The sequence below is a fragment of the Plectropomus leopardus genome, chromosome 14 (genome assembly GCF_008729295.1).
Source record: "Plectropomus leopardus isolate mb chromosome 14, YSFRI_Pleo_2.0, whole genome shotgun sequence".
NCBI lineage: Eukaryota > Metazoa > Chordata > Actinopteri > Perciformes > Serranidae > Plectropomus > Plectropomus leopardus.
In genome coordinates, this window is record NC_056476.1 from 1,461,731 (window position 1) to 1,474,840 (window position 13,110).

The window sequence follows — 13,110 nt, forward strand, 5'->3', positions numbered from 1 at the left end:
AAGAAAATGAAAATTAGCTGTGGGGGGATTATTAGATATAAACAAGAAAAAAAATATTATTTCATCAGCATTATTAGAATATATAACTGTGTAACTAACTATAACTTTGCACTAATCTCTTGCTTATTTTTTGGCTATTTCTTTTTAAGTTGCTCATTGCTTTCTTTGTTTTTGAGACAAATCAAGTCAATTTGCTCAGGTTTTAAAGGGTTACGTATCCAGTCAACATGTGTAAGAGTTTGTGTGACCATCATGGTTTCATAGGGTCAGTACACCCAAATATGTTTATATTTATTTGATATTTAAAAGGTGGCACATACAAATCTCAGAGGCAGTATTTCACCCTACATGAAGCTCTGCCTGTCTTGGTTTTACTGGGGCTATGCAGAAAATATATTTTAGTGAATTAGGTGAACTGACCCTTTAATAGTGTCCTCTCTTGTAGGACCATGTCAGCGTCTGCAGAGGTCAGTTTTCTCCGTGTGCACCAACTTTAATCCAGCTCATCTCTGAGGCATCTTTGGGCCCGTGTCCTCATGCTCGCCGGGCTCCGGGCGACCGAGCTTTCCTGGTCTGCAGCAGCCGCTGGCTCTCCCTGCGCTGGTTGAGGACCTTGGTGGTGGCGCGGAGCTTGCGGAGCCTCAAAGCGCGGAGACGCAGCTGCAGGTCCTGGGGGATCTTCCCACCCTGGGCCCGGATGTCCTTCAGTCTCTGGATGGGTGTCTTGGTCAGGGTGAAGTCACAGATGGTGGGACGCGGCTCCATCCCGACGCGGCAGTGACGCACGGACGGGAAGTAACCCTCGGCCCAGACCACCACCTTGTACTCGCCTGGGTTGAGGAGGCGCCAGTAGTCCCCGTCAGCCGCTGAGGTAACAACAACAAAGATTTATTTTGTTGTCCATACAGCCAAAATTTAAGTGTCCAAGATTTAGTTTTTAATGTGTCGTCAGAATGTCGTGTTCATCAAATTTAATTTACTATTTTAATTTACACTCACAGCAAAATGCAAGTGAGTGACCTCCTACATTTCCCAGAATGCCCTCAATAAGCCCCCAGAGAAAAGTGGTGAGTCTGTTGGATTCAGTGTTTCCAAACCTTTTGAGCTTTCAATGCTTAACATCCTTAACAGTTAGAATATTTTCCCTCTCAGGCTGTTTTCATTTGAACGATATTTAGTGACCTGGAGAGGTAAAGGTATATCCAGTATTTAAGAAGCAAAAATGTAAGAAAAGTTGTACAAAACAAGAAAAAAAACTGTGTAACATAAATACATTATTGGTCCTTTTCTTTTGATCCCTCAGATTTATTATCTGACCCCACTGAGACCTCAACTCGAGTTCGTGAAGCTGACAGATGAATGAAATCTGTGCGTCACCTGATCGGATGTCGTGGTCGTGGTCCTCCACTTTGATTACGGCGTCGGCTATTCCCTGTTTGGTCAGTTTGTCCCTGACGACGCCTTTGATGCCTCTGTGTACCTGAGTGAAGAGGAACGCTGCACTGTGACGCCTCCGAGACAAAGGTAAGACTGACATAATCAAAGCTGCTGTTCAGCACGCAGCTACAGATACGGATGGAAACTGTCGACTGACCTGCTCCATGTAAACCAGCAGAGACTCCTTGTTGTTCTCCCACTCGATGGGAAGCTCGCTGGCATGAGGGAACTTATCGCACGACAACTCCACCGTCACCTCGAAACAGTTGGTGTGCATGTAACTGAAGTCATTCATACCTGCAGAAAAGACACACAAGTATTTTTACATAATTTGTGCATAAGAAAGTCAGCCCAAAAAAAGCTATTTCAGATAATTTACATTTTAATTTATTCATGCAAAGACCTCAATAAAATAAAATGCAAATTTGAATTTCTAAATTTATTTAGAACCAGTGTTTGTAGAAACATGACAGTGCAACATGACGATATCCTTCGAGGAGGCCCCGCTCCCTATATAGATATAAAGGGCTCATTCAACAGTCACAAAAACATCAGTTTTTATTTTCAGCTGATTTTATGCTTAAGAGAACATACTTATTATACTATATTATATTTGATTTCAGCCAATATAGCCACCTAAGTACCTCCTACTGGACCTTTCAGGGACCTAGTTTATGTTTATCTGTGTTTTGAGAGGCATTTAGCCACAGGAAGTAACATTTTCTCAAGTTACTACGTGATGAGACTCACTGCCGGGGACGGTGTGCCAGGCGCCACCGTTGATGATGTTGTTGTAACGCTGGAAGTCCTCGTAGTGGCAAATGCGGCGGTCAGGGTTGGACATCACCAGGTTAGTCGAGGCGTAGACAGTTGCTAGCCAGCGGAAGAAAGCGTTGTCCGCCGTGGGGGTGTCCTCCTGAGGGGCCCAGTCTCGGGTGCAGTCAAAGGGGTACGTGACCACCAGTTCTCCCCCGTGGAGGTTTGCGCTGAGCACGAAGGGAATATCCTGCATCCAGCTGATGACGGCTCGAGTCTCTGGTGCGACCTGGGAGGGACGGACAATCTGGATTAGCTTCACGTCACTTTTTAGACATTTATTTATGTGAAAGATTCTTAAGATTAAACACAGGCGGTAACTTTATATTTTCTTATATGCAGCAAAATAATTATTTGCTAAATTTCAAGTATAGTTTGATTTTTTTTGTAGAGGAAACAGTTAAAAAGTTTAACAACTTTTTATGTGTACGTTTCTCAAAAACTGAGAACAAACAAACAACTTTTTATACATAAAAACTATTTTGCTGGTAACTATTACTGTTTTTTTGTTGTTTCGCCAAAGATAAAACCAGAAAAAACACATCTAAAATATACTTTTATTGGTATAAATTTCTGACTTTTTAAAAAATTCAGTCATCATTTTTAAAAATGGGTTTTATACAGTCAGTCAACTCTAACTTTAGTCGGGGAAATATGGGGAAAAAATAGATACAGCCTAGTCGTGCAATATTTTACTTGACAATATTTTATTAATACAAGGACACCATGTATACATTGTTTATATGTTATATAAATTATGAATATTGCAGATAAAAAAATTAACTTTTGGTACCCTAGTAGAACAATAATCAGTCAATTTGTTATTTATTCAACTTGATATTTTGCTGCAATAAATAGAAATTGAAGTGGGGTGAACAGACTGAAAACTTTATCTTGTTTGATAAAACATGTGACAAATAATCGCAATATATGTTATTGCATTACTCAGCATATACCAAAACATTTAAAATTGCATTAACGTTGTATCGTGTCTTAGGTATCATGATAGTGTGGTTTCTTGGGGCCTCTAGTGTTTCCCACCCTGGTGTTTTGTGGACTTTGTGTTTTGGCTTCCTAGACATCATCAGTTTTTTACCGTGAATTCACAATAGCGGCATCGAAAGTGTGCGTTTCTTTAGAGAGATGTTTCCAACAGTGTTTGTGCCACCAAAAGCTTTTTCTTTTCCTTTTCTTTTAAAATGTAAAATCTGTGGCATTTCCAGCCACAGTTAGATGTGAAAATATGCTGGCTCTATACACGCTATTTCCTGTTGATTTTATTTAATTCCTGCAGGCGGAGCTCTTTTCTTTGTCCGTTCAGTCACTGAATTGCTCACTGCCTAAACTACTTTCTATGTATTTCCATCCACAAGCTACAAATATAAAGATTTTTCCCTGGAAACACCCACCAGGAAGAAAAAACATGACATATCAACTAACAGAGACCAAAACTAAAAAAAAAAAAAAAAAATTAACACATGGTGTTCCTTTTATTGTGAATTTTGAGTTTCGACACTCGTTCTTTTACCAAACATTGAATGACAACACTCAGGCTTCCAGTAAAACCTCTTGGCTCTGAGATGACTTCCTAATCGGAGGCTTGCATGACACTGCAGTGGAAACATTATTTCCCTCTTCCACACACACTACCCTCCAAAACTGCTTTTCAGTCTGACCTACATTTATGCACCAATGCATGTCACCCTTTTTTTTAGGTAGCAGAGTTTGATATTCTGATGCAATTATCTGTATTTCATTATAATCTCTTCACTGCATTTATTATTCAGTTAGAGACAGTTAAATTCTGTTTTCAAAATGCATTCTTGTCTGCCACACTGTCATTCATAATAAGACCACCAGATGGTGCCAAAGCAAACATTTAAACCCAATACATAGTGACTCTACCTTAATTCTCTAAACTTGATCATCAAGACCTATTGATTGGTTGTTTACAAAAAGGCCTCCTTACCATGGCGTCTTCTTTGGTGTAGTACTCTGGGATGGGGATGTAGTGGTTGGTGACTTTAGATCTGTCTGCTGCCGTCTCCTGGGCGTCCCACATAATGCTGTTCAGGTCTGGAAAGTTGTGATTCAGGTCGATTCCTTCGTAGTTGTACCTTCCGTAAGCCCAGCCAGCCAGTTCAGAGCCCTGCAGCAGAATATCAGCCAATCCCAAACAGAAGTAAAAGAAAAAAAAATGTTTATTTAACAGTTTGAATGCAAGACTTTTACTTGTAGTATTTTTACAATATAGTATGACTAGTTTTACTTGAGTAAAAGAATCAAATACTTCTTCTAGCACTGGTGACAAAGCCAAGTCGCAGGAAGAAATTGTTGCATTTACAGTGTCAATTGTGCCAACAAAAGTGGACATTTTTTAGTTGGACATTGGCCGCATTTTCATCGGCATTTGATCCCCAAAATTGATGTTTTTTTTTAGTGAGACGATGGCATTTCTAGTAGCAAACATGCCACCAGAAGAAGAAGCTATTTTAGTAAGGCATTTTTTAAATGGAAATTATGTATTCAAAAGTAGCCGTTTTTTAGTGAGATATTGGCGGCATTTCAAGCCATGAGTAGGTGTTTTTAGCAGCAATTGTGCCACCAGAAGAGGACTTTTTGTGTGAGACATTGGCAGCATTTCTGGCATTTCCCTTGAACTCACCCACCCTCTCATATGCAGCTTCGTATCCATCGGGGTTCATGGAGGGCAGGAGGTGGATTCGTGTCTCAGTCACCAGCCGAACTACACGTTGGTTTCCCTTCTTGTATTCTTTGCACAAGTACTGCATGAGGTTGAGGACGAGCTCTCGGCCAAGAGCCTCGTTCCCGTGCATCCCGGCCACGTAGCGAAACTCCGGCTCACCTGCCAAGAGGGAAAATTTACAGTAACTTAACTTGCCAAGCAGTAAATGTAAATGTCCGAAAAAGGAATTTGTCCCTAAAACCAGGTCACACTAAATATGAAGCACCTGAGATTTCATTCAGTAGGTCAAAGTTAAACCCCACAGAAACATCAGGAACTCATTCAGATAAAACTTTCATCCCGTTTGTATTGTGTTAGGCAACAGTCTGACAGCTCTTTGCCAGTAATCATACATGGACAGACATTCCTGGAACTTAAACACCAAAGACCCAAAATACCCCCTCCCCCATAATAAAATGGCCTTTTCTTCTTGGATTTGTGAAAACACTGAAATTGAAATCAGTTGTTGGCGCTTGTTAGCCTAAAGCAGTTTCGAAATATTTCCTGTGAGAAATAAAAAAGCTGAACTCCACTGAATTTATTTCAACATTTTGGCTTCAAACATCTGAAGACAACATCACAGAGAATCTTGTTTGTTAGAGCGAGTGCCGTCTCTGATTTGGGACCATTATCAGTTTGTTTATAGAAGAGAGGCCTCCTCTACAGACCCCCAGCCTCCCTGTGTGCCGCCGCTGCAGAGAAAAGTCAGTGTAAACACTGCAGGATGTTGAACCGACCCCCTGAGCAGCTCAACTCAGAGTAACCCGAGAAACATGTTGAATTCTGCTCCAGAAACTTTGAAGACTTAAACTCGCAGAAGAAGAATTGAATCTCTCTCACCTAGTTCATGTTTTCCAGGGTTATCGGAGATCTCCATGACGTACAGTTTGAGGCCCATGTAGCTCTTCCCGATGGTGTAGATGCGAGTGATGTCCGGACACTCCTCCGTCACAGACTTCATCAGCTTTAGGGTTAAAAGACAGAAGTGGACGAAGTATTCAGAAACTTCACTCCAGTAAAAGTACTAATACCACACTGTACAAATACAAAGTAATACAGTACAATATAAATATAAGAACAAGGTCCAGCATTACTTCAGTAACTATGTAAGTACAGTCAAAAAAATGAAGTTCTTATACTATTAAAAATAGAAAATGCCCCCTGTAACTATTATATGTCATAGTAACCCTTTGAAACCTGAGCAAAGTGGCTTTCTTTCAAAAAGATAGGAAGATGGCAAAATTAGTAAAACATTACAGGAAAATTTCCTGAAAAAAAGTAAAGTAAGAACCAAAAGGAGACAAAATAAAATAATTATAATTATGATATAATAAATAAAATAGAAGAATTATAAGTATAAAAAATTACAAAAATTATAGATATTTCAATTTCAACCAAAAGGTTTCATAGGTTTAAATGCTTGTGAAAGGCATATGGACATAATAAGATGATGATGAAGATGATGATGATGTTTATTATCTTTAATTTTGTGTTTAAATATGCATCTGATGCATGATCTAATTAAATATGTGCTGATTTGCATTATTTTCAAAAACATATCTGAACATTGCATAGAGCCAGGTAAAAAAGAAGGCATTTTTTAGGAATAAAATGTCCTATAAATCAGACTATGAATCACATATGAACAAATGTCTGTAAAACCTGCAGAATACAGACAAGAATTAAACTATAAAGTGATGTGTAAGAAACACCTTAAATTTGAATCTAAGTACAGTCCTTTACATGATTCCAACACTGATGTTAAGAGAAAAAAATGGACTGGAAGTCTTCAGAGGGTTAAATTTGAGCTCGGAGGAAATCTGAAAGCTGTTAAAAGTGTGAGTAAAAACACTGAAGCTTTCCTGGAACCACAGTTACTCATGATGCATGTGTGGCCGTGCAGCGTCCATCACGCTCTGACCTTCCTCATTTCTTTGTAGTTGTGCTGTCTGAAGTCCAGAGCGTCTTTTGATCCCAGCTCCTGCTCTGAGTAGATGTCTGACGGATCTACGAGGAAAAAAACACATAAACCTAACTCAAATACCAATAATAGAAATATTTTGACATGTTAGTGACTCTGAACATCTAAACCGCTCAGATTAATTATTACTAAGATCATTCAAACACTCTGCGCTGCAGCGTACCGTCAAGTCGACAGCCGAGGATCTCAGCCCGGAGGCAGATGGTGCCGTTGGGGAACCAGGTCTGAGGGTTGATGCGGATAAAACGGGCAACAGTGGGTTCAGGAAGGAGTCCGAGCACCGGGGTCTCTGGATCCTGGTTTCCCTCAAAGATCTGAACAGTTCAATGTGACATCACATGGGTTTATACATTTTAGCATCCCCACGAAAAAGTGCATTGAAACATTTGCACATAAAAGCACTTGGAGAGTCTATACCACCTCCATCATGGCTGCACAATGAAACCTGAGCATATTGGCTTGATTTCCTTTGAAAAGCGAGAAATGTCCCACAAATTGAAAGAAACTTACAAAAGGAACAAGAAAATTAAAAATAAATTGTTGGAGGGGCCCGCCCACCTACGGGGCCCCAGTGCACTGTCTATATTTACGCCCCTGTGTAGAGGCCATATTACTGACATATGGGGGGAAAAAAGTAATAATATCATCTGTCAAACTGTCATTATTCCAAGCACAAGCCTCAGTTTCTTACTATTGTTTTCATTCTGAGCTCTTCTTATGTAAGAGCAGTTGAATGTTTTGCTCGCAGTACATATTTCACTCTGGCAGAAACTCCTCACAATCTGTTTTCCATCTGTAGACGTCCACGGGACACAGTAGCTACATTCCTCCAATATCTGAGAACACAAAGAAGCGGCTCTTACCGCCTCCTCTGTCCCGTTCATGCAGGTTTTCCAGCTCACAGAGTCGTTACTCAGCTGGACCTTGTAGGTGTGGACCCAGTCCCAACTGTAACCACAAGAAACCAGGTTTCAGTATCAGTGCAGTGAAAGAACATTGTGCTCTGACTTTTGTAATCAGTCTTTTTTGTGTGTTTTTAGCAGCAGTTTTAGATTTTATTTTGGAAGAAAACCTCTTCAGATGTTAGTTCTGATACTACCTGACCTCCAGATGGAGTTTCGGCCCTGCAGGATGACCCCGGTGAACAAGGTGAGGTGGATGGCGTCCACCTCCAGCCACTGGTACCGGTCCTTATACTCTGCACACCAGGCGCCGTCATAGAGGTCCCCGTCCTCGATGCCAGACTAAAAACACATGTTACACTGTTTTTTTGTCACTTGCAGAATCCATTACACCGTTGGCTCAGCCTCAGTGTGCAGCATTGCATAAGAGTCTAGTGTTGACCCTGATTGTAAAATAATTGCTTTCAGACTACAGAACACAAGAGAGACTGGGGCGATGAACAGACTGCTGGCTCTGTGTTTTACACATTACTTTATTTAATTTCAGAGACTAGAGCACTTTCTACTCCAAATACAGGCACTGGAGTTTTATTATAGTGGTAATTTTGCATGTCAATAAAAGCAGAGGGAAAAAAGGGGGATTTTATTTTATAGTTCATTATGAGGCAGAAATTACGGTAAGAAATACAACATGATTTGAAGTGAAAGAGGCCATAATATTTAGTAATATATGAAAATATTATATGTAAAATTTTATAAATTAGCATAGCATGACATCAGCTTTGCACAATATATTGAAATATGTCACTTTTGGGCATTTTGAACAATTATGTCAATATATTTTTTTGACCAGATAATTCAAAATGTATTCTGTTTTTCCAAATGTATTTATTTTTTTTGTCATTTCAGTCAAATGAAAATTATCTGTAGTTGCAGCCCTGTTATAATGGTATTCATACATACAAATATTACTTTTTATGATCTTATAGACCTGAGCTGGATCTTTCCAAAAGCAAAATGTTGCTACAAAGTTTCAGTGAAGTAGAGTCAAACTTGTAATCTTCTGCAATCTCGCTTTACGAGTTTCCTGTGTTTCTCTCTGAGCTTCTTTAAGAAGCAGCTCACTGTACTTTGTGTTTGATCCAGATCTGGACCCACCTGGATATTCAGCCTCCCTCTGTGAGGACCCAGCCCCGTCCGCTGGTAGGAGGACGCCTGAATCTGGCTGTCGTCGATCCGCAGGGACTCGAGGCCGAGGGGAGGACAGTCTGGAAGCAAAATGAAAAGCAGATAAGGTCTTTGTGTGTCTGTGCTTGTGTGGAGATGTTTAAAGAAAGAAGCAGCTCTGGGTCTAAGGGGTTAAAAACCCTCCCTCTGGTTTCTCTGAGTAAGCAAACACCCGGCTGATGCAATTAGAGGTCCCTGCGGTTGTTATGTGGAATATCCCGAATCATCTAGGGTCAGTTCAGTGGAAGTTTGGAGGCCCTCTGCAGAGGAAACTGCAGATAAGCGAATCCGTGGAGAGTTCGAATGTAATCTGAGACAAAGTTGAGGGCCAAGTGAGTCAAGTCAAACGTCCAGCAGAGCTACAGCTGCAGGGAGTTTTATGGCTTCAGAAACAAGCAAAAACAGCCCCATTAATCACAAACACCACGAGAAGTGGCAGGACAGAACGGCTCTCTTTGTTCTCTTTAGGTCAGGGGACGTTCTCTCTGCAACCTCTCTAAAATCAAAGAAAAAGAAGCAACAAAGACATGGTTTTACCAAAAACAAAACAACATTTTTAGATGTTTCTTTTGGCCATAGGAAATTTTGATGAGCATTTTTCACATTTTTCTGACAAAAAAAAAAACCCTTAAGTTGCAGCCACACATGTTACCCAAGTCACAATTCAGCCTGTGCCATCTTAAATCAAACATAACACACATATATTTAGGAATGCAATGAACGAGATCTAAAAAATGTGGCCAGTTGGCTAAATTTCTTTAAAAAAACATGGGAAAAGGGTGACAAGCAACTTAACAAGAAATGGCCAAAAATATGAAAATAAAAAGTAAAAAATTATAAGAAAATTACCCCAAAATAAGCAAAATAATAGTAATAATAATAATAATAATAATGATAATAATAATAATAAAGTATGAAACAAACAAAAAGAAGAAAGCATTGAAAAATCAAACTTTTTTTTCTCTTTTTCTGTAAGACAATTTCAAATATGCAAATAAGTAAATAGTTTTCTGGACATTTTTCCTTCATGATTTTTTTCTCAATTTGTTGGACATTTCTTGCCAAGTTGCTCATTATGTTTTTCACAGTTTTTGAAAGAAATCGAACCAGTTTTCTCAGGTTTCGGAGGTTTAAACGCTGGTGAAAGGCATCTTAATGCTGCACAGGAAACCTGATGTCGATCCAGATGTTAAAGGGTTAAGGGAGGTTTACATTAGCGCAAAACAAATCTCTTCAACATGTGTAGAGCTGCTGTCAGAGTTCCCACACATTTCCATGGACATTTCAAAACTTTTCCATGACTTTTACCTGGTGTTTTTTAAAGATATCAGATTCAAACTCTACTCAAAGATGATTTCATCTAGCTGAAACACTGTAAATATAAACTATTTAATTTAACTTTAAAAGTTAGTGTGTGGGATGCCTTCAAATTTGAGGTGAACTGAATGTGAGAAGTTGAATCATTACAAAAGTACCGTTACAGCCTTCTCAAATTCGTTCCGCTTAAACATTTCAGGCAACCTGGACACTAACTTTTTAAGTTAGAGTCACGACACATTTTCACCCAAACTCGTCAAATATCGCGCTTCTACAGTGGACTTTTACGTATGATGTGCGAGGTGTCGTCCTGCGTCTGTTGTTGACGTTCCCGGACGACGCGACGTGTCTTTCCAAAGTTAAACTTCCGTTTCACAGGAAATGGAAAGTTTCTGCTTGTTAGATGCATACTGTCTTTTGAAAGGTAAACTTACAGTGTTGGTGAAAATGCCTCATATTTACGCAACAAAAGCACGTTTAGGTTTAGAAAAAAAAAACGGTTTGGCTCTACATTCATATTGGAAGCAAACAGCGGACTCAAGGGTGAAAGTCCGGGGTTTGTTGGATTTCTCCTGCCCGTCCTTGTTAAAGCTCCTCATGTTAGGTTTTTATCTGCGGCGTTTGAAAGTGACGCCACCCAGCTGAAAAACGTGCCTGTGCGTCAGTGTCCGATGCTGAAATCATTGACCAAGCGGACCTATTTGACGAGTTGGAAATGACAACAGACTGCTTTCAGGGTTGATTTTTGCCCAGCGTTTTTCAATCATATCAGATTCAAACTCTATTGAAACATAATTTCAGCGAGCTGATATACATAGATGAAGAGACGGAGAGAAAATGAAGAAACGTGAAGGTAAACAAACTGTCGTCTCACATTAATGGACTTCAGAGCTGCGTTACATCAACAACTACAGAAAAAAAATTGCCGTAATGTCACATTACATGGAAGTTCATCCACAGATGACAGACTTTTACCAAAACTTCAAATGACTTTTACTTATTCTGTCTTTTCCAGGCCTGGAAAATGTGACTGTGAATTTCCATGAATTTTTCCAGGTTTTCCATGACCATAGGAACGCTGCTGCTGTTAGTTGATCTGCAGTCATTTTTGCAAAGAAATTCAGCTTTTTAAATGGAAATATTCTTTGGTTTTCTCAGTCTTCTATGGTCATAATTGTTTTTATATATTTTGGCTTTTGACTGTTGGTCAGACAAAACAAGCAACTTGTAGACGTTCCCTTGAGCTATAGGAGACTGTGATCAGCATTTTTCCATTTTTTCAGAAGGCATCATTATTTATGGCTTCCCAAAGGTTCACAAAAGAGGTAAAACAAAAAAAAAGTTTTTTGACCTACCCGGTTTTTTCTTGCTGTCATCTGTTTCTTTTTCATCTTGATTGTTGTTTTCTTCTTCGCTGGTGTTTTTGACTGTTGGTCAGACAAAACAAGCAATTTGTAGACGTTCCCTTGGGCTATAGGAAATTGTGTTCAGCATTTTTCACATTTTTTATGAGTAAAACAACCATTACTTGCAGCCATAAATATGTGATCCTAGATACAATTCAGCCTGTTATGTCTTAAATCAAACATTACATACATACTTTTAGGAATTCAGCGAGCAAGCTCTAAAAAATGCGGCAACCAATAACAAAATTATACAAGGTAAAATTTGATTTCACTGATTTAAAGACTTGTTTTTTTGGAAATCCTCCATACAGCTTTGATAAGTAACCGATTACTCAGTTAGTTGCAAAGTATTCACTGGTTACAGTTTTTCAGATGTGATCATTTTCTGGTTTTCTTAGTTGTCTATTAATGTAAAATTATATCTTTTTCTGCTTTTTCTTGCATTTTACGAACAAAATAACTCATCGATAAATCAAGAAAATAATTGAAACACAAAACTTTTTTGTAAAAAAACATTAAAAACTACCTACCTAACTTACTGTGTAATGTTAGATAATTGGTCTACTTAAATTGGCTTATATATTAACCTCTATTTACATTTTTGCATGAATTTAAATACATATTTTCTTAATGAATACTTAAAATCTGTAAAAATAATTTAAAAAAAACATGTAGTGTTACTCAGGTTGTTGTTTGACATGTTTACCAAAGTAAGGAACCCACTTGGTCCCTGAAGGCATCATTATTTCCGGCTCCACAAAAACGTTTTGTTTTTTTTTTTAACCTACCCAGCTTTGTTTTGCTGTCTTTATTGTTGTTTTCTTCCTCGCTGGAGTTTTTGGTGTCCGGCTGCGTGACAGTGCTGGAGGGCGACTGTGTCTGTGCTGCTGTTGGAGTCGGTCTGTCTGTGCTGAGATCCTGCGGCTGCACAGTGACAGACGCAACTGCAGCAGTCGTGTTGTAGCTGAAGAATGAATTAACCTCAGTTGTTGTTGTTGTATCGTTTGTCAGCGCTGCATCTAAAAATCCTCCCAAAAAAATCACAGCAGCAGCCAGCGTGCACAATGACTTTTCCATCTTCTTCCTCTTTGTGTGCTGCTGCAGAGTGAGGAGGGGAGGAAAAATCCCCCGGCTGCTTTATGTGGAGATGACAGAGAGCCAGACCTCCATCCACAGCCCTCCTCCTCACTCCCACCTCCCCTTTCTCACTCCCCCCTCCACTCCCTCACCCCTCCCCAAATTTCCATCTGAGTCCTGGGAAAACAAATGTGATTCAAA

The 13,110-nt window shown here is 39.5% G+C and overlaps 1 protein-coding gene and 1 long non-coding RNA gene across 2 annotated transcripts; one reads left to right on the forward strand and one right to left on the reverse strand.

Annotated features, from left to right (window-relative positions):
• On the reverse strand, positions 1 to 12,982 carry cpxm1a (carboxypeptidase X (M14 family), member 1a). The gene is made up of 14 exons (XM_042501241.1): positions 12,621 to 12,982; positions 11,782 to 11,853; positions 9,041 to 9,150; positions 8,085 to 8,224; positions 7,844 to 7,928; positions 7,144 to 7,294; positions 6,921 to 7,006; positions 5,840 to 5,963; positions 4,923 to 5,119; positions 4,223 to 4,402; positions 2,188 to 2,482; positions 1,595 to 1,734; positions 1,378 to 1,480; positions 1 to 866 (listed from the first exon to the last, which is right to left on the reverse strand). The coding sequence occupies exons 1-14, from the start codon at positions 12,907 to 12,909 to the stop codon at positions 535 to 537; spliced, it is 2,304 nt and encodes a 767-aa protein (XP_042357175.1). The 5' UTR covers positions 12,910 to 12,982; the 3' UTR covers positions 1 to 534.
• On the forward strand, positions 803 to 1,317 carry LOC121953954. The gene is made up of 3 exons (XR_006106532.1): positions 803 to 871; positions 1,002 to 1,067; positions 1,304 to 1,317. It is a non-coding gene; the product is annotated as an uncharacterized LOC121953954 (long non-coding RNA).
• Positions 12,983 to 13,110: the final 128 nt, after the last annotated feature.